At 37.6% G+C, this 20,474-nt stretch overlaps 1 protein-coding gene across 3 annotated transcripts in view; it reads left to right on the forward strand.

Moving 5' to 3' along the window:
- GCA (grancalcin) overlaps positions 1 to 20,474 on the forward strand; it is a 34,065-nt gene that overhangs the window by 8,960 nt on the left and 4,631 nt on the right. The window contains exons 1-5 of one of the 3 annotated variants that reach the window (XM_010985567.3): positions 8,198 to 8,389; positions 12,101 to 12,274; positions 14,733 to 14,802; positions 18,546 to 18,589; positions 18,870 to 19,017. In XM_010985567.3, coding sequence (XP_010983869.1) covers positions 8,363 to 8,389; positions 12,101 to 12,274; positions 14,733 to 14,802; positions 18,546 to 18,589; positions 18,870 to 19,017 — 463 coding nt within the window. In that variant the 5' untranslated portion in view covers positions 8,198 to 8,362. Of the gene's footprint in view, positions 1 to 8,197; positions 8,390 to 12,100; positions 12,275 to 14,732; positions 14,803 to 18,545; positions 18,590 to 18,869; positions 19,018 to 20,474 lie in introns of those variants that run through there. The other 2 variants (XM_010985568.3, XM_064484858.1) reach the window with 2 other exon arrangements.

Raw genomic sequence — 20,474 nt, forward strand, 5'->3', positions numbered from 1 at the left:
GTTGCTCAATCAAGCATTTGAATTTAATTCCAGAGAGATTCACCTTTCAACATAATTTTTCTATAAGTACTTAACCTTAGGCAGTTTATCTGGATTTTTGCAAAACAGAAAAATTACATAAATTGAGTCTCTAATCAAAGAATCATTAAATTTTGGCAGAATTATAAGTGTAAGGCATGGAATTTATTTTTCTTCACCGTGTTTGATCTTTTCCACTTGCCTCTAAAGATCCCTGCTCCACCCATTGAATTGTTCCCTAGGAGGCTGACCTTTACAGATTGCATTCATGAGCTCCCTTTTCCTCTGGCTTCAGATTGGGATTGGCCAAAGCAATGGCAGAGACTGGAGGCAGGGAAGAGAGTGAGGCTGCTCCCTTCCATCCAGCTCATGCGTCCCTCTGCTGAAGGTCGTGTGTGTGGTGACCCTCTCCACACGGTTACTCTCACCAGGTTTCAGTGGCTGCTTCCTTCCCTTGCCCCTCAGCCTAAGGGTGATAATGGATCCTTGCTGTTGCTTGCACTAAGGTGATCTGCCATCCCTTATTGGTGCCTCTTAACTATGTCAACACCTTTGTAAATAGTGACTTTATTACCGTCCCTCAATTACCGTGTTTGAGTGTGTCATCCGCTTTTTTGGTAGATGTGCCAGCAACTGAGTTTTATGGATAAAGGACAGAAAGCAAAGCACATGTTTGAGGTAGGCTCAGTTGAGCAGATCCTGGATGGTGCATTAACTGGGCTCCTTATATCCACTCAGGTTGATTCTAGCACCATCACTGATCCTGGGTCCTCATCTATGTTAATATAAGCCCTAATTCCTATCCTCTGGGACCTTACAAGAACAGTACTAAACTCTTTTCTTTTTTTTTTTTACTTCAATTTCTGATTTGAGATAACTCAAACAATAAAGTGCTTTATAGCTTAATTCTTAGCTTTTAAGCACCTTAGAAAGCTTTAAGCATGGAACTTCATTAATTCACTTAGTCATTCAAAACTACACAAACACTGGATTGCCATTTTACAAACATGAAAATCAATCAGGTCATGTTTTGTTTTAAAAGTATTTTGCAACTGTTTTGATCTGCACCTACATTCACAATGTACCTTATTACTATCTCAGGTTCCTCTTGAAGTGTAATTGGTGCTACTTATTTCACAGGATTGTTGTGAAGATCAAATGTAGTGATCTGCTAAATAGCTGTGAAAAAGTGTCATGCACTATATAAATAAATAGACTGTAATTCTTTTCATTCTTATTACCAGGTCTTATTTCCACCAGTAGTTTGACATTGATGGGGATAGGGGTGGTCTTAGCGTCACACATGCACAAAACACTTGATGATTAGTGTGCAAATGAGATGGCCAGTCCTTAATCTATTTAAGAACTGGACCACTTTTATATTTTTGCTTAAATTGTTTTAGTCTTTGGTAGGTAACTCACACTCACATTATACGTAATCAAGTTACTAAAGGGATAAGCACCAGCAAAAAAGACTCAATCAACGTTATTTCACTTACAGCTTTCTAGAAGGTCAGTTTTGTGAGTGTATGATCTCATATTAATATGGAGTCTGATATTTACAAGCATGAAACCTGGATTTAAGTTTTCATGTAGGTGTTTTTCCAGTATTGCCCGAGTCACAGATTACTTTGCTGAGGCTATTAATCTTAGTGTTGCTGCTTTTAGTGAGCATTAGTTGTGGACACACACTGTGGTCAACATTATATATAGAGCGTTTCTAAAGAAGTTTGAATTGAATCCAAGTTGCTTAATAGGGTTTAACAATCCAAGTGAGGATGTATATGTTCATCCATTCATTACCTTTCTAAAGAGCCCTGTTGACACATATATGCATTACTGTTTATTAAATTGCCTTGGAGTTTCTGCCAAAAGAGTACTTAATATTACCAGAATTAGAAATAGAAAACTGTGTTGTTGAAAGCCTGGCTGAATAAGCTCACTTTGTCAAGTAGCTGGTCTCAGTAATAAATGGTAAATGGTATCTGGAAGCTTATTATACCTCTCTTTCCTCACTAGTGGGCAGAACCCTTAGGCAGCTGATGAAAGAAACAGTTTTAGATTTTAAATGAGAGTATTACTGGATGGCTTAATTTTATACTGTCATGTTTTTACGGCTTATACAAATAACACATATAGAATCTTCATTATTCCATGTTAAAAACACAATGAATAACTTCTGGAGAAAGTATTACAATTATTGCATGTATATCAATTAAAGCAATGACATAAAATCTATGTGAATATGTTTTAGTGTGAAATAAATTCTAGGGTGGATCCACAGTGAATTACACAGACACTTAGGACTAAGTGTCCTCTCTTCCTCACCTTTCAGATCTTGTGTGTTATAGACTGAACCCTGTTCCCCTAAAATCCATTTGTTGAAGCTTAACTCCTAGTGTGATGGAATTTGGAGATGGGGTCATTGGATGGTAGTAAGGTTTAGATGAGGTTATGAAGGTGTGCCCCTCATGATGGGATGAGTGCCCTTGTAAGAAACAGCAGAGAATTTGCTTCCTCTGCCTCCCTCCAAGGAAAGGCCATGTATAGACACAGAGAGAAGGCAGCCACCTGTCACTCAAGGAGACAGTTCTCACCGGATCCCAACCCTACTGCACCTTGATCTTGGACTTTCAGTCTCCAGAACTGTGAGAAATAAGCTCCAATTGTTGAAGCCATCCAGTCTGTGGTATTCTGTTATGGCAGCACCAGCTAAGACATTGTGTGTGCATAATTTCTCAAACTATGTGAATATAAAGGTTCCCAGGATCATTTTGCATGTCTAATAAGCTCCATCTTTAATCCACCAGGTCATAAGCTATTTCTATTATTCATTCATTCTTATGGACAACAGTAACAGAGAGGGAGTAATTTCTCACTTTCATTACCCCTCTCACTTTCATTCAGTACCACCGACAGCAATTAATTTTCATTCTAGAGCCGTTGTGGAGGAACATCCCCCCCGTTGCTCAGCAGTCAGTGCATGTGTATCAGGTGGAGAATAGCAGGGTTCACTAAGATGCAGATGCTGGTGATTGAAAGGCACCCACACTAGTTAAGCTGTTCACTCCACCCAGCCTTTTAGATCAACAGCCTACCTGACATTGTCATTTAGTCTCATAGGCGTTTCACATCTAGCATGTCCAATGCTGACTTTTGAGTTGGCCATCCCAAATGCTCTTCCTCCAGTTGCCATCACTGGCAAAGATACACAAAGCTAGGCACTAGTTAAAGTAATAAGGATGATTTATATTGGTAATAAACTTTTTTGTCATGTATTTTAACTTTTTCTTTCTCTTAAATTTCTTTTTTTTTAATATTTTTATTGAGGTATAGTTGATTTACAAATTTCAGGTGTACAGCACAGTGATTCAGTTATACTTATGTATATATTGTATATATATTCCTTTTTGGATTCTTTTCCGTTATAGGTAATTGCAAGATATTGAATATAGTTCCCAGTCCTAAACAGTAGGTCCTTGTTGTTTATCTATTTTATATATAGGGTCATATACTATTAATAATAAGGAAAAATAATAATAGGAAAAAGAAGTCAGTGTAAACTGAACTGAACTTTGATTTGTACAGAGGTGACTGTGCGTTTTAAAGGGAGAATGAGGGAGTAAGTGGGGGCTCTGCAGAATCAGGGAAGTGGAAAAATTATAAAAAGCAGAAAGAGGGGTCTAGTCCATGTGAAACCCATCTGGGTTTGCTAACTGGTGCCACCTTAAGAAGGGGAGGTTTGAGCAAAGGCTTAAAGGACATGAGCAAGTCAGACATGACATTTCTGTAGGAAGAATATTCCAGGCAGAACTAGAGCTACAGTCCTAAGGCAGAAGCCCACTGACCTGCTTAGAGAGCAGCAAGGAGGCCAGTGAGTCTGGTGTGGAGGGAGCCAGAGGGGCAGCCAGCGGGGAAGGAGGCTGCCTTGAGCGGCCCACTGGATCCTGCAACCTCCTCTGTCACCTCCCTTCCCATACTTCTGCTTTCATTTTCCTTTTGTTCCACAGCATTTATCACCTTCTAACATATTATATAATTTACTTATTGGTTATCTTATTATTGTCTGTTCTTCCTGCTAGAATATAAGCTCCACGAGGGCAGGGAATACATCCTCCCACCCCCACTGATGTCTGTTTTTCCATCTAAATTTGTATTACATTACGGATGTTCAGCAAATATTTGTTGACTAAATGAATTAGGCTACTTATGTGAAATTTCTTAGCAATATAAAATAAGCTCCATTAATGTTTTTCATTAGCTGGTAGGTCTCGTTATAGTATTTGGCATATAAACCATTTCTAAGAGAAGGGCAGGCCCTGGCTCTGGAACTGAAGTTTGCTGAGGAGCAGTAAATACTTACTCTTGTCTTTCATGTAACTGTTTCTCCACCTGTAAAGAGAAGGAGGAAGAAACAATTCATATAGAAGGAAAGAGAAAATGAGGTGGCAACAGATAGGGAAAGGAACCATAGTTATTTCAGTGTTTATATTGTACCAGTAAATGTACTGGTTAATTGAATATCTAAACTTGTGAAAAGACCAAAGACCACCAAGATTTGGAAGAAATATTATAAGTAGACATAGTCATGAAAACTTTATGGTCACTGTTTCCAGCATGTATCCTGTGGAAGAGGAGTAATTATTGGCTGATCTTAGTCAAAACCATGCATTTTCTTGTTAATTTCTCTAGTTATGGGTGTGCCATTTCCCTGCTCTTTAAGCCCTCTCCTCTTCTAGTGTAAATCACTTTTGTTATATTTTCAAATACTATGTTTATTGCCAGAGAGAGAGGGGAAGTGTATTAAGAGACCACATTCTACAGCCAAACTTCCTGGGTTCTAATCTCAGTTTTGCTACTAACTATGCAACCCTGGAGAAGTGACAGACAACTCTCCACCTCACTTTTTTGCATTTGTAAACTGGAGGTAATAATAGTACATATCTGATGGGGCTGTCTTGGGAATAATACCTCACAGCACAGTGCCTGTTACATAGTATTCCTTCTAAAAATAGCTATTTTTATAGAATAATGGAGCATTTTCTAAAAAAAAGTATGTGTTTTCTATACATTACATTTTCATAAAATGGTTTCATTCATACAATATTAACTGAGTCACGAAGGCAAATTTTCATTACTATTACTGTCGGGCTGCACCCCTTAGGCCTGCGAGCCCTGTACTTGCCCAGCTTTAAGACCAAAGAAAGAGTCCGGAGTCAGGGACAGAGACATCAGTGGTTTAATGGATAGGGGGAGCTTACATCTGAAGCAAGGTCCTGGAGTGAGACCCCACCATGTGCAGTGGACTGCAGGGCAGGACATGGCAGCAGTCTTCGCTAGGAGGGAGGGGGAGGTTACCAGTTATAAGGGGAACTGACAGCAGTGTGGGTCATTGGTTACCAGGGCAACCAGCCGAGGGCCATGTTCCTCACTGCCCCTTTGATAAGCTATCTGGGTGGCTAAGGGTAACAATCCTTAGCTGGGACCTGAGGCAAGCATGTAAAAGGGCAGGTGAGTAGAGCATAGGTGAAGCAGGCACTGGTCAAGCAGGGGGTAGACAGAAAGCAAGAGAATAGCCATCTTGGGTGGCCTGATCATACAGTTACTTCAAAAAAAGTTCTCTTTATTGGTTCATTTGAAATTTTAAATTCCTAAACTGGAAAATGTATAATATGAAATACTAAGTTTAGAGAGAGATAAGGTAGACTGTGTTGTTGAAAATCTTCTCTGTATCTTATAAGGTAGTCATGGGAGATAAAATAAGTTTCCCTTCACCCTTCTGAGTTCTTGGCTGAGATCCGTATAATAATAAAAACAAACAAACAAACAAACAAACAACCCAGATGAACAAGAAAAAAAAAAAGCCCAGAGGTTTAACATGTACTCTTAGGTATAAATAGGAGATAGCCAAAGAAAAGTGAATAATTCTCAGAGGTGACTTAGAACTTCAGCTTAAATACCATCTTCAGCTAAAGAGAACAGAAGGAAAGATACGGAGAAACTAGCTAAGGAGACGTTACCAGGAAAAGTAGGATAAACAACTATAAGTATTAAGTCCCTGCCTTCTTTATTGATAAGGGTCTAAACTAGTCTCAGAGTATTCATCTGTTTCCTTCCTGGTAGAGAGGGAAGGAGGGGCACTTTTGTCTTGATTTTAGGCAAATGGAAGGGAGTAGAGAGCTTTTCTTGTATCTGCTTCTTAATTGCCTTCAGTTCAAAATAATCTTTATACCAAATGGCATATTTTGGGGTGGCATATTCTGCTACCCTTCAGTAGGAACTTCCCTGGCTAGTTCTTCCTCTAAGAGAGAGACACATTGCCAAGAACGTCAAAGGATCTGATATGTAACCTATTTGCAAGCTAACAAGTAGCCTGCCATAGTTGACAGAAGGCACTCTGTTACTCACAGCACAACAGGCAGCATGAGCTTCAGGCTCTCATAGATTCCTCTTGCTCTCAAGTCCCACAGAGTGAGATCAAGCTGCTTGGTGGGTGATGCAGAAGCAGGTCTGAATCAGAATGGAGGAACGCTATGCTTAGGAAAGCCCTACTGCAAATCTAGCCAAACTTTGCCCTGGAAGGAGAGATTATCTTATCCTGTAACAGATCTTCTGTCTGCCCTTGGGGAAAATACTACCCATACCTTGAAACTTTTCTATCATACACAAATGCAGTACATCAATAATGCTAGTATCAAAAAGAAGATGCACAAAAATTCTGAACAGAGATTTAGACTCATATTGTAAATGTAAAACACTTGATCCTTTGTGAGCATTTCTTTGAATCTGTAGTTGATCAATAAGAATAAAACTTTGCAATGATTTGTTTTGCTTTGTAATGCTTTATCTATCACTTGATGCTTTAAAGAGTCAAATGTCCTTTCCTCTCATCAAGTAGGTTTTATCATCCTCCTTTGTTTATTTATGCCAACAATTTAACCACATTGGCTAATGTATTTCTTATTGTGTTACAGGAACTAACCCACACTTTCTCAAGAGTGGCTCGTACCTTAGTAATCTTCCTTACTCTGCCTCTTCCGGAGAAAATTAGGTTTCACAAGGTTGACCACGGTCCTCCTCTGTAGTGTAGCTGAGCAATAGTTACTCAGCTTTGCAAGGTTGATTTCCTCTGCTAATAGACAGTTAACGTCTTTTTCCCAGATCCTTATTTTTAAGAAACATTTTAGCAGTTGTCTTATTCTTCGGAGATAACTCAAAATAATATCATCATGGTCTTTTTGTTTGTTTTTAAACTAAACCTACAGCTGCCTTGTCCTTGTGTGTGTCTTGTCTGTTTCAAGCTGCAGTTACAAAATTCATTTGAGCTCCAGAGAAAAGCATAAATGTCAATAACTATTCCTTAATAAATAAAAAAATTGAGCATTTAACTTTTCATGGAATGATTAAAAACCAAGCTGTTCCTCTCGGTGGATGTAATTAGGAGGCACAACTTTAGTTTGCCCAAATGTTCAGTCATCTGTAGGACTGCCAGATAATATATAGGATGCCCTGTATATTATCAGTGTATAAACAGCAAATAAATTTTTAGTGTAAGTGTATGTCTCATGCAATGTTTGGGACATACTCATTTTAAAAAAAATTGTTTATTTGAAAATAAAATGTAACTGGGCATCCTGTATTTTCATTGCTAAATCTGTCAACTCTAATTCACCTTTTATCTACCAAACAAACTATGTATAATGACCTTTTGGTAAAATGTGGTGTCAAGAGGGTTTTAGCTCAGGAGCACTACCTTTAGGGTAGAGGTCAAGATTTCAAAGTTTTGATGACGTGGTATCAATGCTACACAGAAACAGATGTTAAGTAACTACAAGTTTTGGGATTTACAGACATGTACTTGGTACTCCGGCCTCAAAACGGTGGAGGAGTAGGTTTAAAGAAGTTATGGACTGGCTGGTTTGGGGTTTCTAAGGAGAAAGGAGACCAGACTAGAGAGTCTTTCCACAAAGGGTGGTAGTTTCTGCAGTAAAGGCTTCGGTGCGGTTTCGTAAGGAGGGAGCGTGAGACCCGAGCAAGTCAATAGGAACGGAATAGGAAAAGGCTGGGTGCGTGAAGCCAATCAGAGACGAGGTGGGTGGGGCTAGACTCCGGGAAGGGGCGGGCTTCGGCAGTGTGGGCTCCTAAGGGCAGGACTCAGCCAATCCGAACCGAGTAGGGCAGGGCTGGACTCCGGCAGGGAGGGAGGGGATTGGTTTCGGGGAAGGGAACCGCGCATCAGGAGCGTATTTCAGCCTCACCTGCGCCTGCACCTGCACCTGCGCTTTTCTCCCAGCCGGGCGGACGCCGAGTCGAAGGGTGACGACGCACGCTCGCGCGGACTGTCATGGCCTACCCGGGATACGGAGGAGCGGTGAGTCCTGGCCGCTTCTCCGCGGCCTCCGCCCCCGCGGGGTGTGGCGCCCCGGCGGGCGGTGCCGACGTGCGGGTCCGCCCTCGGTGGATCCTTGCTTCCTTCGGCCGCCTCTGGTACTCGGCGGCGCCGGGACTCCTCGCAGTGCTGGAAGCCGAGGCCGGGGCCCAGCGGGAAGCTGCAGGTGTCCTGGTCCCTGAGGGCCTCTTAGGCGAGTCCTTGTGGAGCCAAGGGTGTGGAGTGTTTTTAGAAATTTCTTCCCTGGAATGAAGGAACAAAGCATCCTTTTTCTTGTTCTAGTGATCTTTTGTGGTCCACCCTCCCTCCAAGCCTCCTCTCCCATTTTTCCCCAGTTTTGCTAGACATCCTTTCTGAATTTTTTGACCACTTCTTTTTTTCTGTTCTTTATGTTGCTTGTGAATAAATTAAGATACGCTAAATATCTTCTGATGTTTACTATTCTATCAAGGGCAATTTGTCCTAGACTTTTTTGGCAGGTGAGAGGGTGGTGGAGAGGGTTATTCTTCCTTACATAGCTGTTTATCCTGCTTCACCTTTGGGGATTGTAATTGTTATGGTAACAGGAAATAAAACAAAATTTAAAGTTTAAACTTATATACATATTTTTATTTTACGTAAGTAATGTGTGATCAGTATTTTCAAGCGTAAAAATACATCTTAAGCATAGAACACTTACACGGGTGAGATATTTACGGAAGAAATAGAATAAAAAAGTGAGTTCCAAGAATAAAAGGAAAAGGTACAATTTCTAAATGTTCTAGAAGAGCCTTTTCATCTCTCTCTCTTCTTTTGGGTAAGAGCAAGTATCAGGTCATTATGGTATGTAGATAGCAAAGGATACCTTCCAAAGAGTGAGGTAAAACTTTATTTGTAAATGTCAAGATTTACAGTATGTTAGGCATTGCATTCATTACAGCTATTTAAAGTTAAGAACTTCATTCGTCAACATAAAATGTGGGGAAAGGTATATAAGTTTTCAACATTCTTTTAGAGCTAGAGAAGCAGAATGTTTGAAGAACACTGACATAAGGTACAGGTGGTATCCTGAGGGGTGGAGTTCTCTGCACTGGCCTCTCTCTTGTTTCCTTTCAGCCTGTTGTGACTTACTACACATCCTATATGTGCAGGTTCTCCGCAGTTACAGATTATATGATCTAGTTTAACTAAAGTTACCCTCACAAAATGAACACATAGTTTGAAAATTTCTGGGAAGAAACCTAGGATCCAAGATAATACTAAAGATTCAAAAATGTGCAAAACAATATGAAAATGACATTGCTGACACTTTTAAATCCAAGCTTTTCTTTAGTTACATCACCAGGTAATGACAATGATGACCTAATGATCATCAGTTTTGACTTTGCAACTATCAAGAAGACAAGTTGAAATATGAATTTATAGGGATTAACCTCGTAGGCATGGGACCAAAGTTTCCCTCCACGTGGGCCCCTCTACATGGGTCTTGGGCTTCTTCAGGTTGGCCATGTTCTAAGAGAGAAACTGAAACTGCTAGTCTTCTTAAAGTCTTAAGCCTGGAATGGATGTGATGCAGTTTCTACCTTATTCTACCAGATAAAGCTGAAACAGGCCCAGCCCAGATTCAAGGGAGTGGAGAAGTCTGCGTTTGCAAGGGAAAGGTGGAAAAGAATTTGCAATCATCTTTAATCTAACCACCACCACACTCTCACATTTTTGGATTTTGGAGAAGTTAATGCTGCAAGTCAGGAAAGAAAGGTAGATAGAAGGTTATTCTTAAGGCCAGATTCTTCATATAATGCTGCTTGCCCGACTTCAGTTAGAAAACAAGTGTGTTGAATCCTCAAGGCGCACGTGGAGATGCTCCAGTAGAGGGTCTGTGCCAGTTTTTTTGGCACCACCTCAACATTAGCTTTTCACTAGTACGCTGATAGTTTGGCCTCTCTTCTTAGAAAAAGTTTTTTCAGTTTTTCCTCCTTACGTGAAGCTTAAGGGGGCGAGGGTCTCCAGTAAGCCTTAAGTTCTTTAATGTGCCCTAGGCCCTGATTGCCCTCCATGTCCTTAGAGGCCTTGGAACCAAAGTCTAGGTGTTTGTTTCTGCCTCAGAGCAAAAGCTGCTTATCTGTTACCTCTGTGTCTAGACTTGCCCCAGATATGGGCCTGGAAGTTTCCCCCTATCAATGAGGTGACTTAAAAATAATATTTTATGCAACTTTTGATTATTTTTATTGTTAAGGTTGATCATATTATCCTAGTCTGCCCTTACTAGAAATAAGGTGTTTTTTCCTTGAGTCAATATTTGTAATTTATATAATTTGAGGAGGTCCGTTTCATCTTATTTTCAAATATGTTGGTAAAAAGATGTTCAGAAGCATTTGTTAGTATATTTTTAAAATTTGAATTCTATTTGTGGTTATATACTCTCCTTTTTTATGCCTGAAACCAACCTGCCTTTTGATGGTCTGTCTCTTTTCAAAGAAGCAACTTTTAAACACTTTAAAAAAAATGTGTTATATTGTTTTAATGTTTATCATTCCCTTTCTTGTACTTCTTTGCTTCATAATTTAGTTTTTGACCACCTCCTTGAGCACATTTCCTGGAACTCCTCATACCTTTTGCCCTCGCCACGTGCCCTCTGCAGCTTTTTAAACTGCAACAAAAGGCTTCTACTTTTTCTTCCATTATACTTGGGATTTTGTTTCTCTTTTTGCCTTCTGTCAGTCTCTGCTCATCCTTCAAACTTGCAGGTTCAGGAAGATTTTTGTTGCAAATGGAGTAATGAACAATGCTGATACTTCTGCCTCCTCCATACTCATTAAAAATACTGAGTTAAATCTCTCTCTAAGAGATAATGTTAAAAATGTTTACCAAGTTCCAAAGTGAAGAGAAGACAGAAACCAGAGCCATAGCAGGGGACAGACAGTATGGAGTGAGATTATCTATATTTGACTCATGGTCTACTTCTTACTAGCTATTTAACCTTAACTAATTCAGGAAACTTCTTGAAGTTACACGTCCTCAACTGAAAAAAGAACATAGTACTTTCATACCTCGCAGGGTTGTTGGGAAATCACATCGCATGGTGGAGAATACTTAGAACAACACCAGCGATACAAAAAGCTGTCAGCAAATATTAGCTGCGTATGATTCTCATCAGTATCCTTGTTGTTGGTATTCTCATTCTCATTAGTTTTGAAGAGGACTGTTGCTGAAGTTATCACTTTGTTGATCTGTTCAGTAGTGTCTTGCTTTTTAAAAAATAAGTATTTTCTGGTGGAGGGGCTGTTTCAGCCCCGTGCAGTTTCCCGTGATGAGTTCACAGTTTCATTGTAGCTACCAAGCACTCTTCCTGTGGATGTGCCTTTAGGTATACTGCTTCTGACTTTTACCGTAGGTGAAATTTTCCTGTATTTTTTACTTTTTGTTTCTGTGATGATTGTACACACTTTTAAAATTATGCCTTATTCTTAAAGACTAGAGACTCCTTTTTTCTTTTACACTTCTTTTAATGTTGGAGCACATATATTAATGAGAGCTGGGTTAGGTGATGCAGGACATCTAGCAATTTGTAGCTGACAGCTTTTGTGATAGTGGGTTTGGGAGCTTTCAGTAACTCGATTTTTTATTTTCAATGGACTTCTCATAAATATTTTCTTTTCAACCAACTTCAGTGGATATTTATATTAATAACCTTCTCCCTTTTCACTCTTACAGTTTGGAAATTTTGGCAGTCAGATGCCAGGAATGCAGATGCAAATGGGACAGCCGATGCCAGGAACAGGGCCGAGTGTGCTCCCTGGTGGATACTCTGGACACCCAGCTTATCCGGATAATTACTCCACAGCGGGAGACCCCATGTGGACATACTTCACTGCCGTTGCTGGCCAGGTGAAATGCTAAATATGTACCACAAATAGCAGTTCTAAAAAATGATTGCCCTTTTATTTATTTTTTTATTTATAAAAAATGTCAACTTTTTAATTTAGTGTATCATTTAAAAATACATCTGAAATTTGTACTTACACTTATCTGGACTAATTTTCTTCCTAAGATCAGAGAGGAGGGTAATCATAATTATCTCATTAAAAGTCTGATGTCTAACACATTGTTCCTTTGACTCAAGGAAGGAACAGGGTGGTGCGTGGAGCCTGAGCCAGGTAGGCTCTGGGCAGGAGAGAGGGACGTGTAAATCTCCTTGGAGAAGCTGGGGCAGAGTATCAGAAGGGAGACTTGTAAATTATGGGTGGTTCTGGGAAAGTCTTGAAGGTAAAGCAGATCAGGAAAAGGTAAAGAAAACAGGGCAGAAAAGAAGTTCAAATACCAGACTGATGAGCAGAGACAGAGATTCACACTTGAGTCTTAGTCATAGTCCATGTCTCTTTTCTTTTATAGTGGTCAAGAAAGATTTACTGAGCAGTGTGAATTTCATAGAACTTTGATAACATTTCTCATTCATTATTCATTCACTTAAAAACATTCACTAGGTCCCATATGCTTTTCTAGAAATAGAGGAGATAACAGAATTACGCCATGTGGCAGATGCTTTGTTTTGGCTACCCAAATTCCATTCAAAACCTCCTTTTCCCTTTTTGTACGTGGCAGAGGTTGGGAAGTCCTAGTACCGTGATACTCTGCCGTATTTTTTCTCTTGGCACTTCTTACCATCCACTTCTTACTATCATACGGAATTTCTGCTTTATTGTCTCTCTTTCACCACTAAAATGTAATCTCTGTGAAGCTGAGAAATTTATTTTGGACACTGTTTGATACTCAGTCCATTTAATGGTGCTTGAACATCATGTTAGGTTGCTCAATAAATAAATACTAAATGAATTAATTTCTTGTTCTTTCTAATTGGAAGGTATCTGTTCATTTGTTTCTCTACGTTTTCTTAACATTTCAGTGAGTGCTCTATGAAATTATTTCATCTTGTATGAATTTGTTCTAAAACAGTTGATTTTTGTGGGCTGTCTTTCTGAACATTAGATTTTCCCATCTATTTTGGAGTATTGGTTCCTTAAACTGATTCTGAGTGTTTTGTTTTTGTTTACACCTCGGAGTTATCCCTTCCTCCTCCCATGTCACCCTTCCCTGTCTAGTGGTTTTGTGATTGTCTCCACCTAGATTGTGTCCACGATCATATTTCAGTGAAATATGAAATCCCTTGCCTTGAGTTAAGTTGTTCTACTAAATACTTGGGTTTATCTTCTCAAAACAAGCAGATTAAAAAATGATAAGTAAACTGGTACATACTCTAAATCCTAAAAAATGTAAAATCATTAAGATAAATCTAACAGGTTTGATAAACCTAAATGGGGTCAGGATCAAGAGGCAAATGAGGTGAATGGTGTAAACACAGGATCAGAGCCTTTACTTAAAAACTGGATATTTAGTCATCACAGACTTTTTTTGCGTTAATTTTTTTTTAATCTTGCATTGACATTATTGTGATTACTGAGCTTTTTTAAGCTTCCTTAAATTTAAAGTTTAGTCTCTCAATTACTTTATAATGTTTATAATATTTCTCAGAAGTAGTCTGTAACAGTTTTTTCTGTTTATTTCTTCAGTCTCTTACAGATTACATATTTTAAATTTGCCTCCTTGATCCTTTCTCAGAGCTATATTGTTTTGAATTTGTGACAGTGTATGTGATGCTTCCAAATAAATTATTCTACTCTTTGTTTTTGTAGAAAATAGAATGAGGTACTGAAACATCACGAGAGTATTCGGCCTGTTTCACTTCCATTGTGATTTCTAGTTGGCGTTAAAAAATACTTTTTCTCCCTGTAAGAAGATCAGACAAGAATGGGCAAAAATCAGAAGAACAGCAACAAAATGCAGGGGAACTCTAAAATTTTGCTGGGGATAATGGTGTGAGGGAAAAAGATATTTTCTCCTCCCAGTTAAAGATTCAGTATCCTTTAGAAATAATCTGCCCTCAAAATGGGCATGAAAGGAAAGTTACTGAGACTTTTCTGAACATTTTAGCATTTTTAGGCATTTTTCTAAATATTTAAGTAGAGGTATAATGATTCTCACAAGGTATTATTTTGCACCATTGTAGGACAGAGTGATTATGTTATTTTTCAGAAATAGAGAAAATAAATTATATTTGAAATGCTTGAATAATTGAATAAAATTTGATTGTGAAAAATTACTCACGTTGTATGATGTTCTCTAATGTGCCTTTGCCATAAATGATTATCTGTGTAATTTGGTAGTTGATAATAGAGTAATATTTTGAAGAATGGATATTTTATTGATTGGCCTAGAACAGCCAATTAGCATTTTAGTATGCTTTTAAACAACTGATTTTATTAATCAGGTTGTAATTATTTTTTAACAGGATGGTGAAGTGGATGCTGAGGAACTTCAGAAATGTTTAACGCAGTCTGGAATTAGTGGAACTTATTCTCGTGAGATCTTTTTTCCCCCTGTTAAAATTGGACTAGGAAATTCATTTTCTAACTTTTTTGTTTCCATACTAAAATATTAAAAAAAAATTTTTTATCACAGATGTGCATACACCTAGTTTAAAGAGTCAAAAAACTCTGCAAGTTTGTTATGAAAACACTGTTCAGTGTGTATTGCTGCCTCCCCAATGTTAACCACTCATAGGGGAAATCTCTTTCAACTCTTTCAGCCAATTCTTTTGAAATTTGCTTCCATATCTCAGATTAGCTTGCTTGTATCACTATTGATTTTCAATTTTAATGATTATCAACTGTTAAGTCCTGCTATGGACTATGAGGATTTAACTCTAATCCATGCCCCTGCACTCCACACTGGTGACTGGAGCCCTTCCCCTCCGCCCATCCATGCAGTATAGCTATGAAGTAATTTTCCTTAGGTCAGTCATCGGTATTTGCCTTTCTGTTACTATCTAAATGCCCTTCCTGAGTCTTGTGACAATATATGATTGATTTTCCTTTTTATGTAGCTTTCTGTTTTTTCTGAAATCAGTCGTCATCCTGGAGCTTTCTGCTGTGCTCCCTGTGGCTGTCATGCTAACATTCCTTCACCATCATTCTGGAGCTGTCTTTCTCTCATTGGAGCTCCCCTTTATTCCTTCTCTTGTCTTTTTAAATTCAATGAAATATAACATTAATTAGCTTCTTAGTAGAAGAGTGCATGGGAGGTAAAGTTTTTGAGAGTTTATCTGAAAATGCTTTCATGCTATCCTCTGAATTAGGTGATTGGCCATGTATAGAACACCAGATTACAAATCATTTTCACTTAGAATTTTGACAGTGTTGCTCCATTGTTTGTCACTTCTATTGTTGCTTTGTCTTTTTGTTTCCTGCCTGTATGCTGTTTGTTTTCACTCTGTGGAGGCTCATGAGATCTCCTTGTCCCTAGTGGAAATGCCACAGTAATGTGCCTCATGGGGTGAGGAACTCAGTGGTCACTCCCAATCTGGAAACTCATTTGCTTTAGGTCTGGGAAATTTTCTTCAGTGATGTTTTCTCCATTTTCTTATTCTGGAGAAAGAAAAATTACTATCTTTTGGACTGGATCATCTTTCTTATCTTTTCTCTCCTGTCTCTTGTTTTCCTCTACTTTTGGGGAAATTTCTTCAACTTTGTTTTCTAGACCTTGTATTGAGTCTTTCATTTCTCCTACTATGTTTTTAAAATCCAAGAGCCTCTGGTTTTTTTTTTTTCCCCCCCATGAATGGGATGTCTTCCCTATCTCTCTGAGATTGTTAATGTATTTTTTTTTAAGTTTTTTTCTTCCTCAAATTTTTTTTTTCAGTTTGTTTGGATGTCTTTCATGTTAGGTACTTTTCTCAGGTATCTGATGATCCTTGGTTGCTCATGTTTAACTAAAATGCTGGTTAGAAGCTCTGAGAGCCTGGTTAGGTATTAACTGTAGACTTCAAAGCCTGGTAGTTTGACTGGGAAGTTTGTCTTACAACACTGAGCTTCAGGATGTTAGGGATCTCCCCTCCAGGCTGGTTGTCTAGGTGATCTTCTGTCTGGAAAGGAGGAGGGAGGACTGAGCAGGGTTCTCAGTCTTCTGTGAATTGTCATTTAATTTCCTTGTTTTTCATAGATAGCCCTGTCCTGAACTGTGCCTGGTGTCCTGCAGTGCACAGACCTCTCCAGAGAATAAAACCCCAGCCATCTGCTGGTGTGGGAGTAGACATGGCAGCCATCCCCAGAGCAGAAGCAAGGAGGGGATTTGGGGCTCCAAATGCTCCCTAAATAGACATCAACCCATCCTTCTGTTTTTATCTCTACATTCACACCCATTTTCAGAAGTACTGCCAATTCTTAAATGTTTAGGGTCTTCTCCAGGATAACTAGGCTGCCTCTCGGCTTTTCTTATGGCAAGCTCAGGAAGCCACTTTCGCAGATCTAGGTTGTCAACTTATGTCCGTCTACTTTTCCAACTTGCAAAATCTTGTTCCTTTGTTTCCTCTCTCCTTCTCTTTTTCTCTAAAGGATTACTACTTAGAAAAAAAAATCAGTTTAATTTTGTCCATTCTAATGGGGAGAGAGTGAAAATCTGTCAACTTTCCTGAAAATTCTCTCCCTCCATTCTTTGTCAGAGGTATTTAATCTTACATATACTTAGTCCTATTTTGAGACTGATTGAAGATCTGCTTAGTCAACGACTCAATTTTTGCCATTTACTATCTTCCATTCACATTCTCCCACTTTGAGAATGTGTGCCATGTTAACTCTAAAGCAAATCAGATGCATTTGCCTGACAAAGTGATGGAATGCCATTCCAGAGATTTCTCATGTAACTCCACTCTTCCCCTCCCTGCCTCAGTAGTTTTTGTATGGTGAGCCCTGGCTCCAATCCTGACTCTTCTACTTAGCTCTGTGAACTTAGGAAACTGTATCTTTCTGGGCCTCAGTTGCTTTATTTGTAAAACCTGTTACAGGTTTGGCACGTTTATGTGAAATCATGAAACACTCACTACCTGGCTCAGAGTAAATGCTCATTCAATGTCAGTTGAAATGCCAGTCTGAAAATACTGTAGCCACCTATCCTGATATTGACACCAAATGAAACAGTTAAAGACAAGCCAGCTCTTTTAACTTGTGGAATGTTTTATAATTATTGGGTCTAAAACTTAGAAATAAATTTTTTTCTTTATAAAAATATCAAAATATTTGATCATATAGTATAGCATGAAATAAAATAATTTTAAGCATTTTAAATTATTTATTCATTCATTTATATAAAGGAGGTATTGATAAGAACTTTATAAACTTGACTGAACTGTACTGACCTAGTATCTCCTTTATCAGGACTATGTATAATTATTCTTGGGAGCAATCAGCATATTAGTTGAATATAATTGTGATAAGGATTAGAAAAAGTAAATTCTACCTAGTGATTCCATAGTTGTTGTTCTATAAATATAAAAATGTTAATATTTCTAATAACCCCTGATTTTGAGATAGAAAACTATCTTACTATCTTCATTTCTTCTTCCTTTCTTTTTTTCCTTTATTTCTTCTTTCCTTTCCAAAGGGAAACAGTTGCTTCAGTTCTAAAGCTCATCTTTTTTTCACTTGGTCAGTTGTAATAACTACCAAATGATTTACCTACGTCCAGTTTCATCTTACTTTACCCTGTAGTCTATTCACTGTCAACTAACGTTTCTGAAATGGAAATTTTAAAATTGCCCCTCTACTCCTTAAAATCCTTCAGTGACTTCCATTGGTCTAATTCTTTAGGGTGGCATTCAAGACGTTCGTGACCTGGCCCACATCGGCCTTTCTGAAGTCATCATATGCCTCTCCTTCCCATTTACCCCTGGCTTTAACTTAATCTCTAACACTTTCAAGCTTTGTGATCTCAGTATGTGACAACTTCTACTTAAACCTGACTCGGCATTTGTGTTAGGAAGACTCAGGTCCTCCTTTTCCCCTGTAACATTAATTTTCAGTTATTCTATAATTGCTTATTTAATTACCCCAACCCCCTTACTAGATGTGAGTAGTTTGAAGGTAGTAGTTTTTATTTTCATCTTTTTTTTTTTCTTTTTACTATGCATACCTAACATTCAGAGTTTGTTCATTGGGTGATTGTGTACTTTTGGCAATTTTTAAATGTTTTGTTTTGAAAATAGAAGTTGTTATAATTTTATGTAAATAAAATTGGGCAGAATTCAGTCCAAATAATAAATGTTTTATAGCCTTCAGTTTGGAAACCTGCAGGATTATGATTGCCATGTTGGATGTATCCTTGAATAAAAACAGAAAATACTAGAATATAGAATAATTGTTTTCTGAATATTAAGGCAATTGTTAGATATAAATGACCATAGTAAACTAGAGAGTTTAACAGTACTTCATAAGACCCTGTTCGAATTTTATTCTTTTCCATTTTCACAAAGAAATCTTTATATGCTGAATTTGGCTAACTCTTGCAGAGCATACTTAGAGTTTTTTAATTGATGATTTGGGTCAGGTAGATTCTCTTTGGTATCAAAATTTATTTTTTTTAATAAAACCATCAGAGAGATTACACAGGAAAAATGGGATTTAATGAATTCAAAGAACTTTGGGCAGCTCTTAATGCCTGGAAGCAGAACTTCATAACTATTGATCAAGACAGAAGTGGCACAGTAGAGCCTCATGAATTGAATGAAGCCATTGCTGCTATGGGTAAGAAGATTAAAATTCTTTAGAATCTATCCAGGTCATCTTTGTTCTTTGATCAGATGAATCATAATTGTTTCAATTTTCTAAGTAATAAAAGTGTATATTATTTTTACCAGCTGTTGCCCAATTTGATTTCAGGGTTGTAGGTACATTCTGATTAAAGACCTTTAACAAAACCATTTTATTTATGAGTTTTTCAAAAGATGATCTTTCATGCATTCTGGTTGATAAAAACAATTTCTGAATTTCTTCTGTTGAGTATTCTTAAATTTATTTTTCTAATTGTTCATACTCAGTTACCATTTATATTATATACTTTTGTAACTTGGTAAGATTTCTAAATTGACAGTAAGGGCTTATCTCAATTACAAGTCTCCATATCACTGTCTAGCTTTCTAGCAGTAAAAACCAATCTTTTTCTTTGTTTTTCTTCTTTTTTTATGTAATGTAGAATACACAGTAGATACCAAAAAACCTCAAAATGGGAAATCTTCATTTTAGAATATCTTAAAAGAATGTAACTTTACTTTTATTATACATATCTCTGAAAAGCTAAGGTTCTCAATCTACTTTCTTTCAAAAAGTGACAATATAAATGGTGTTTAACTTGCTTACACTTAATGCAGTTTTAAATAGTTTTCTTAATTGTGTTTACTCTTGTGATTTTATTTACACTCATTTCTAAACAGAATGCATTTGTAAGAAAACTAACTTTTTGAAAGATTTTAACTTTCAGAAATCTGAACCAAATGTAAATTATCTCAAATTCTAATTTATAGTGAAAGCTATGATTAGTTTTGTTATATAAATATTTTGATTTAATAGGTGGTCATTCTAAGGACAGTTCTGGCCACATAAACATGTATAGTTCAGTGATACAGCCTTCATACCTAATGAGTTAAACTTGGTTCGTAATTCAGCATAATGTTGGAAAATTAATATAATTGTTTGTAAAAAAGAAAACCACCAAAAATTTCACATAGGCAATTGGGTGTAACAAAGAGGTATTCTGTATTATTCAGTTAAGGTCTTCAGATATCTTTTAAGATACTCAGATTATTTTGCTGAAAATACTGTGGAAAACCTTACAAATTTTATCGGTACCACACCCAGATCATCTCTCTATTAGGAAGCTCAGAATTCATTTGCATATAATTATATTAGCCTACACATTCAATTTACTTCTTCTGTGAATTTATACCATTCCTTTCATTTACCTTTAGCAAGTTTCCTGGATTGTGTTTTATTATTGCTATGCATAGAATTATCTTCTGTTGCATTTATTTTTATTGTTTTCCTCTTTGACTGGATTAGTGTCTTTTGTCCAAATTCTTTAGTAATATATAAAGATAATAACTCTAGGCCAGCATTCTTCACAGTAAAGTGTACACATCCCCTTAAACACAAAGGACCATCTGTCGGGGTAAGCAGGTAAAATGTATTAATTTATATTCTAATTT

This window comes from Camelus dromedarius, chromosome 4 (genome assembly GCF_036321535.1).
Source record: "Camelus dromedarius isolate mCamDro1 chromosome 4, mCamDro1.pat, whole genome shotgun sequence".
NCBI classification, from domain to species: Eukaryota; Metazoa; Chordata; class Mammalia; order Artiodactyla; family Camelidae; genus Camelus; species Camelus dromedarius.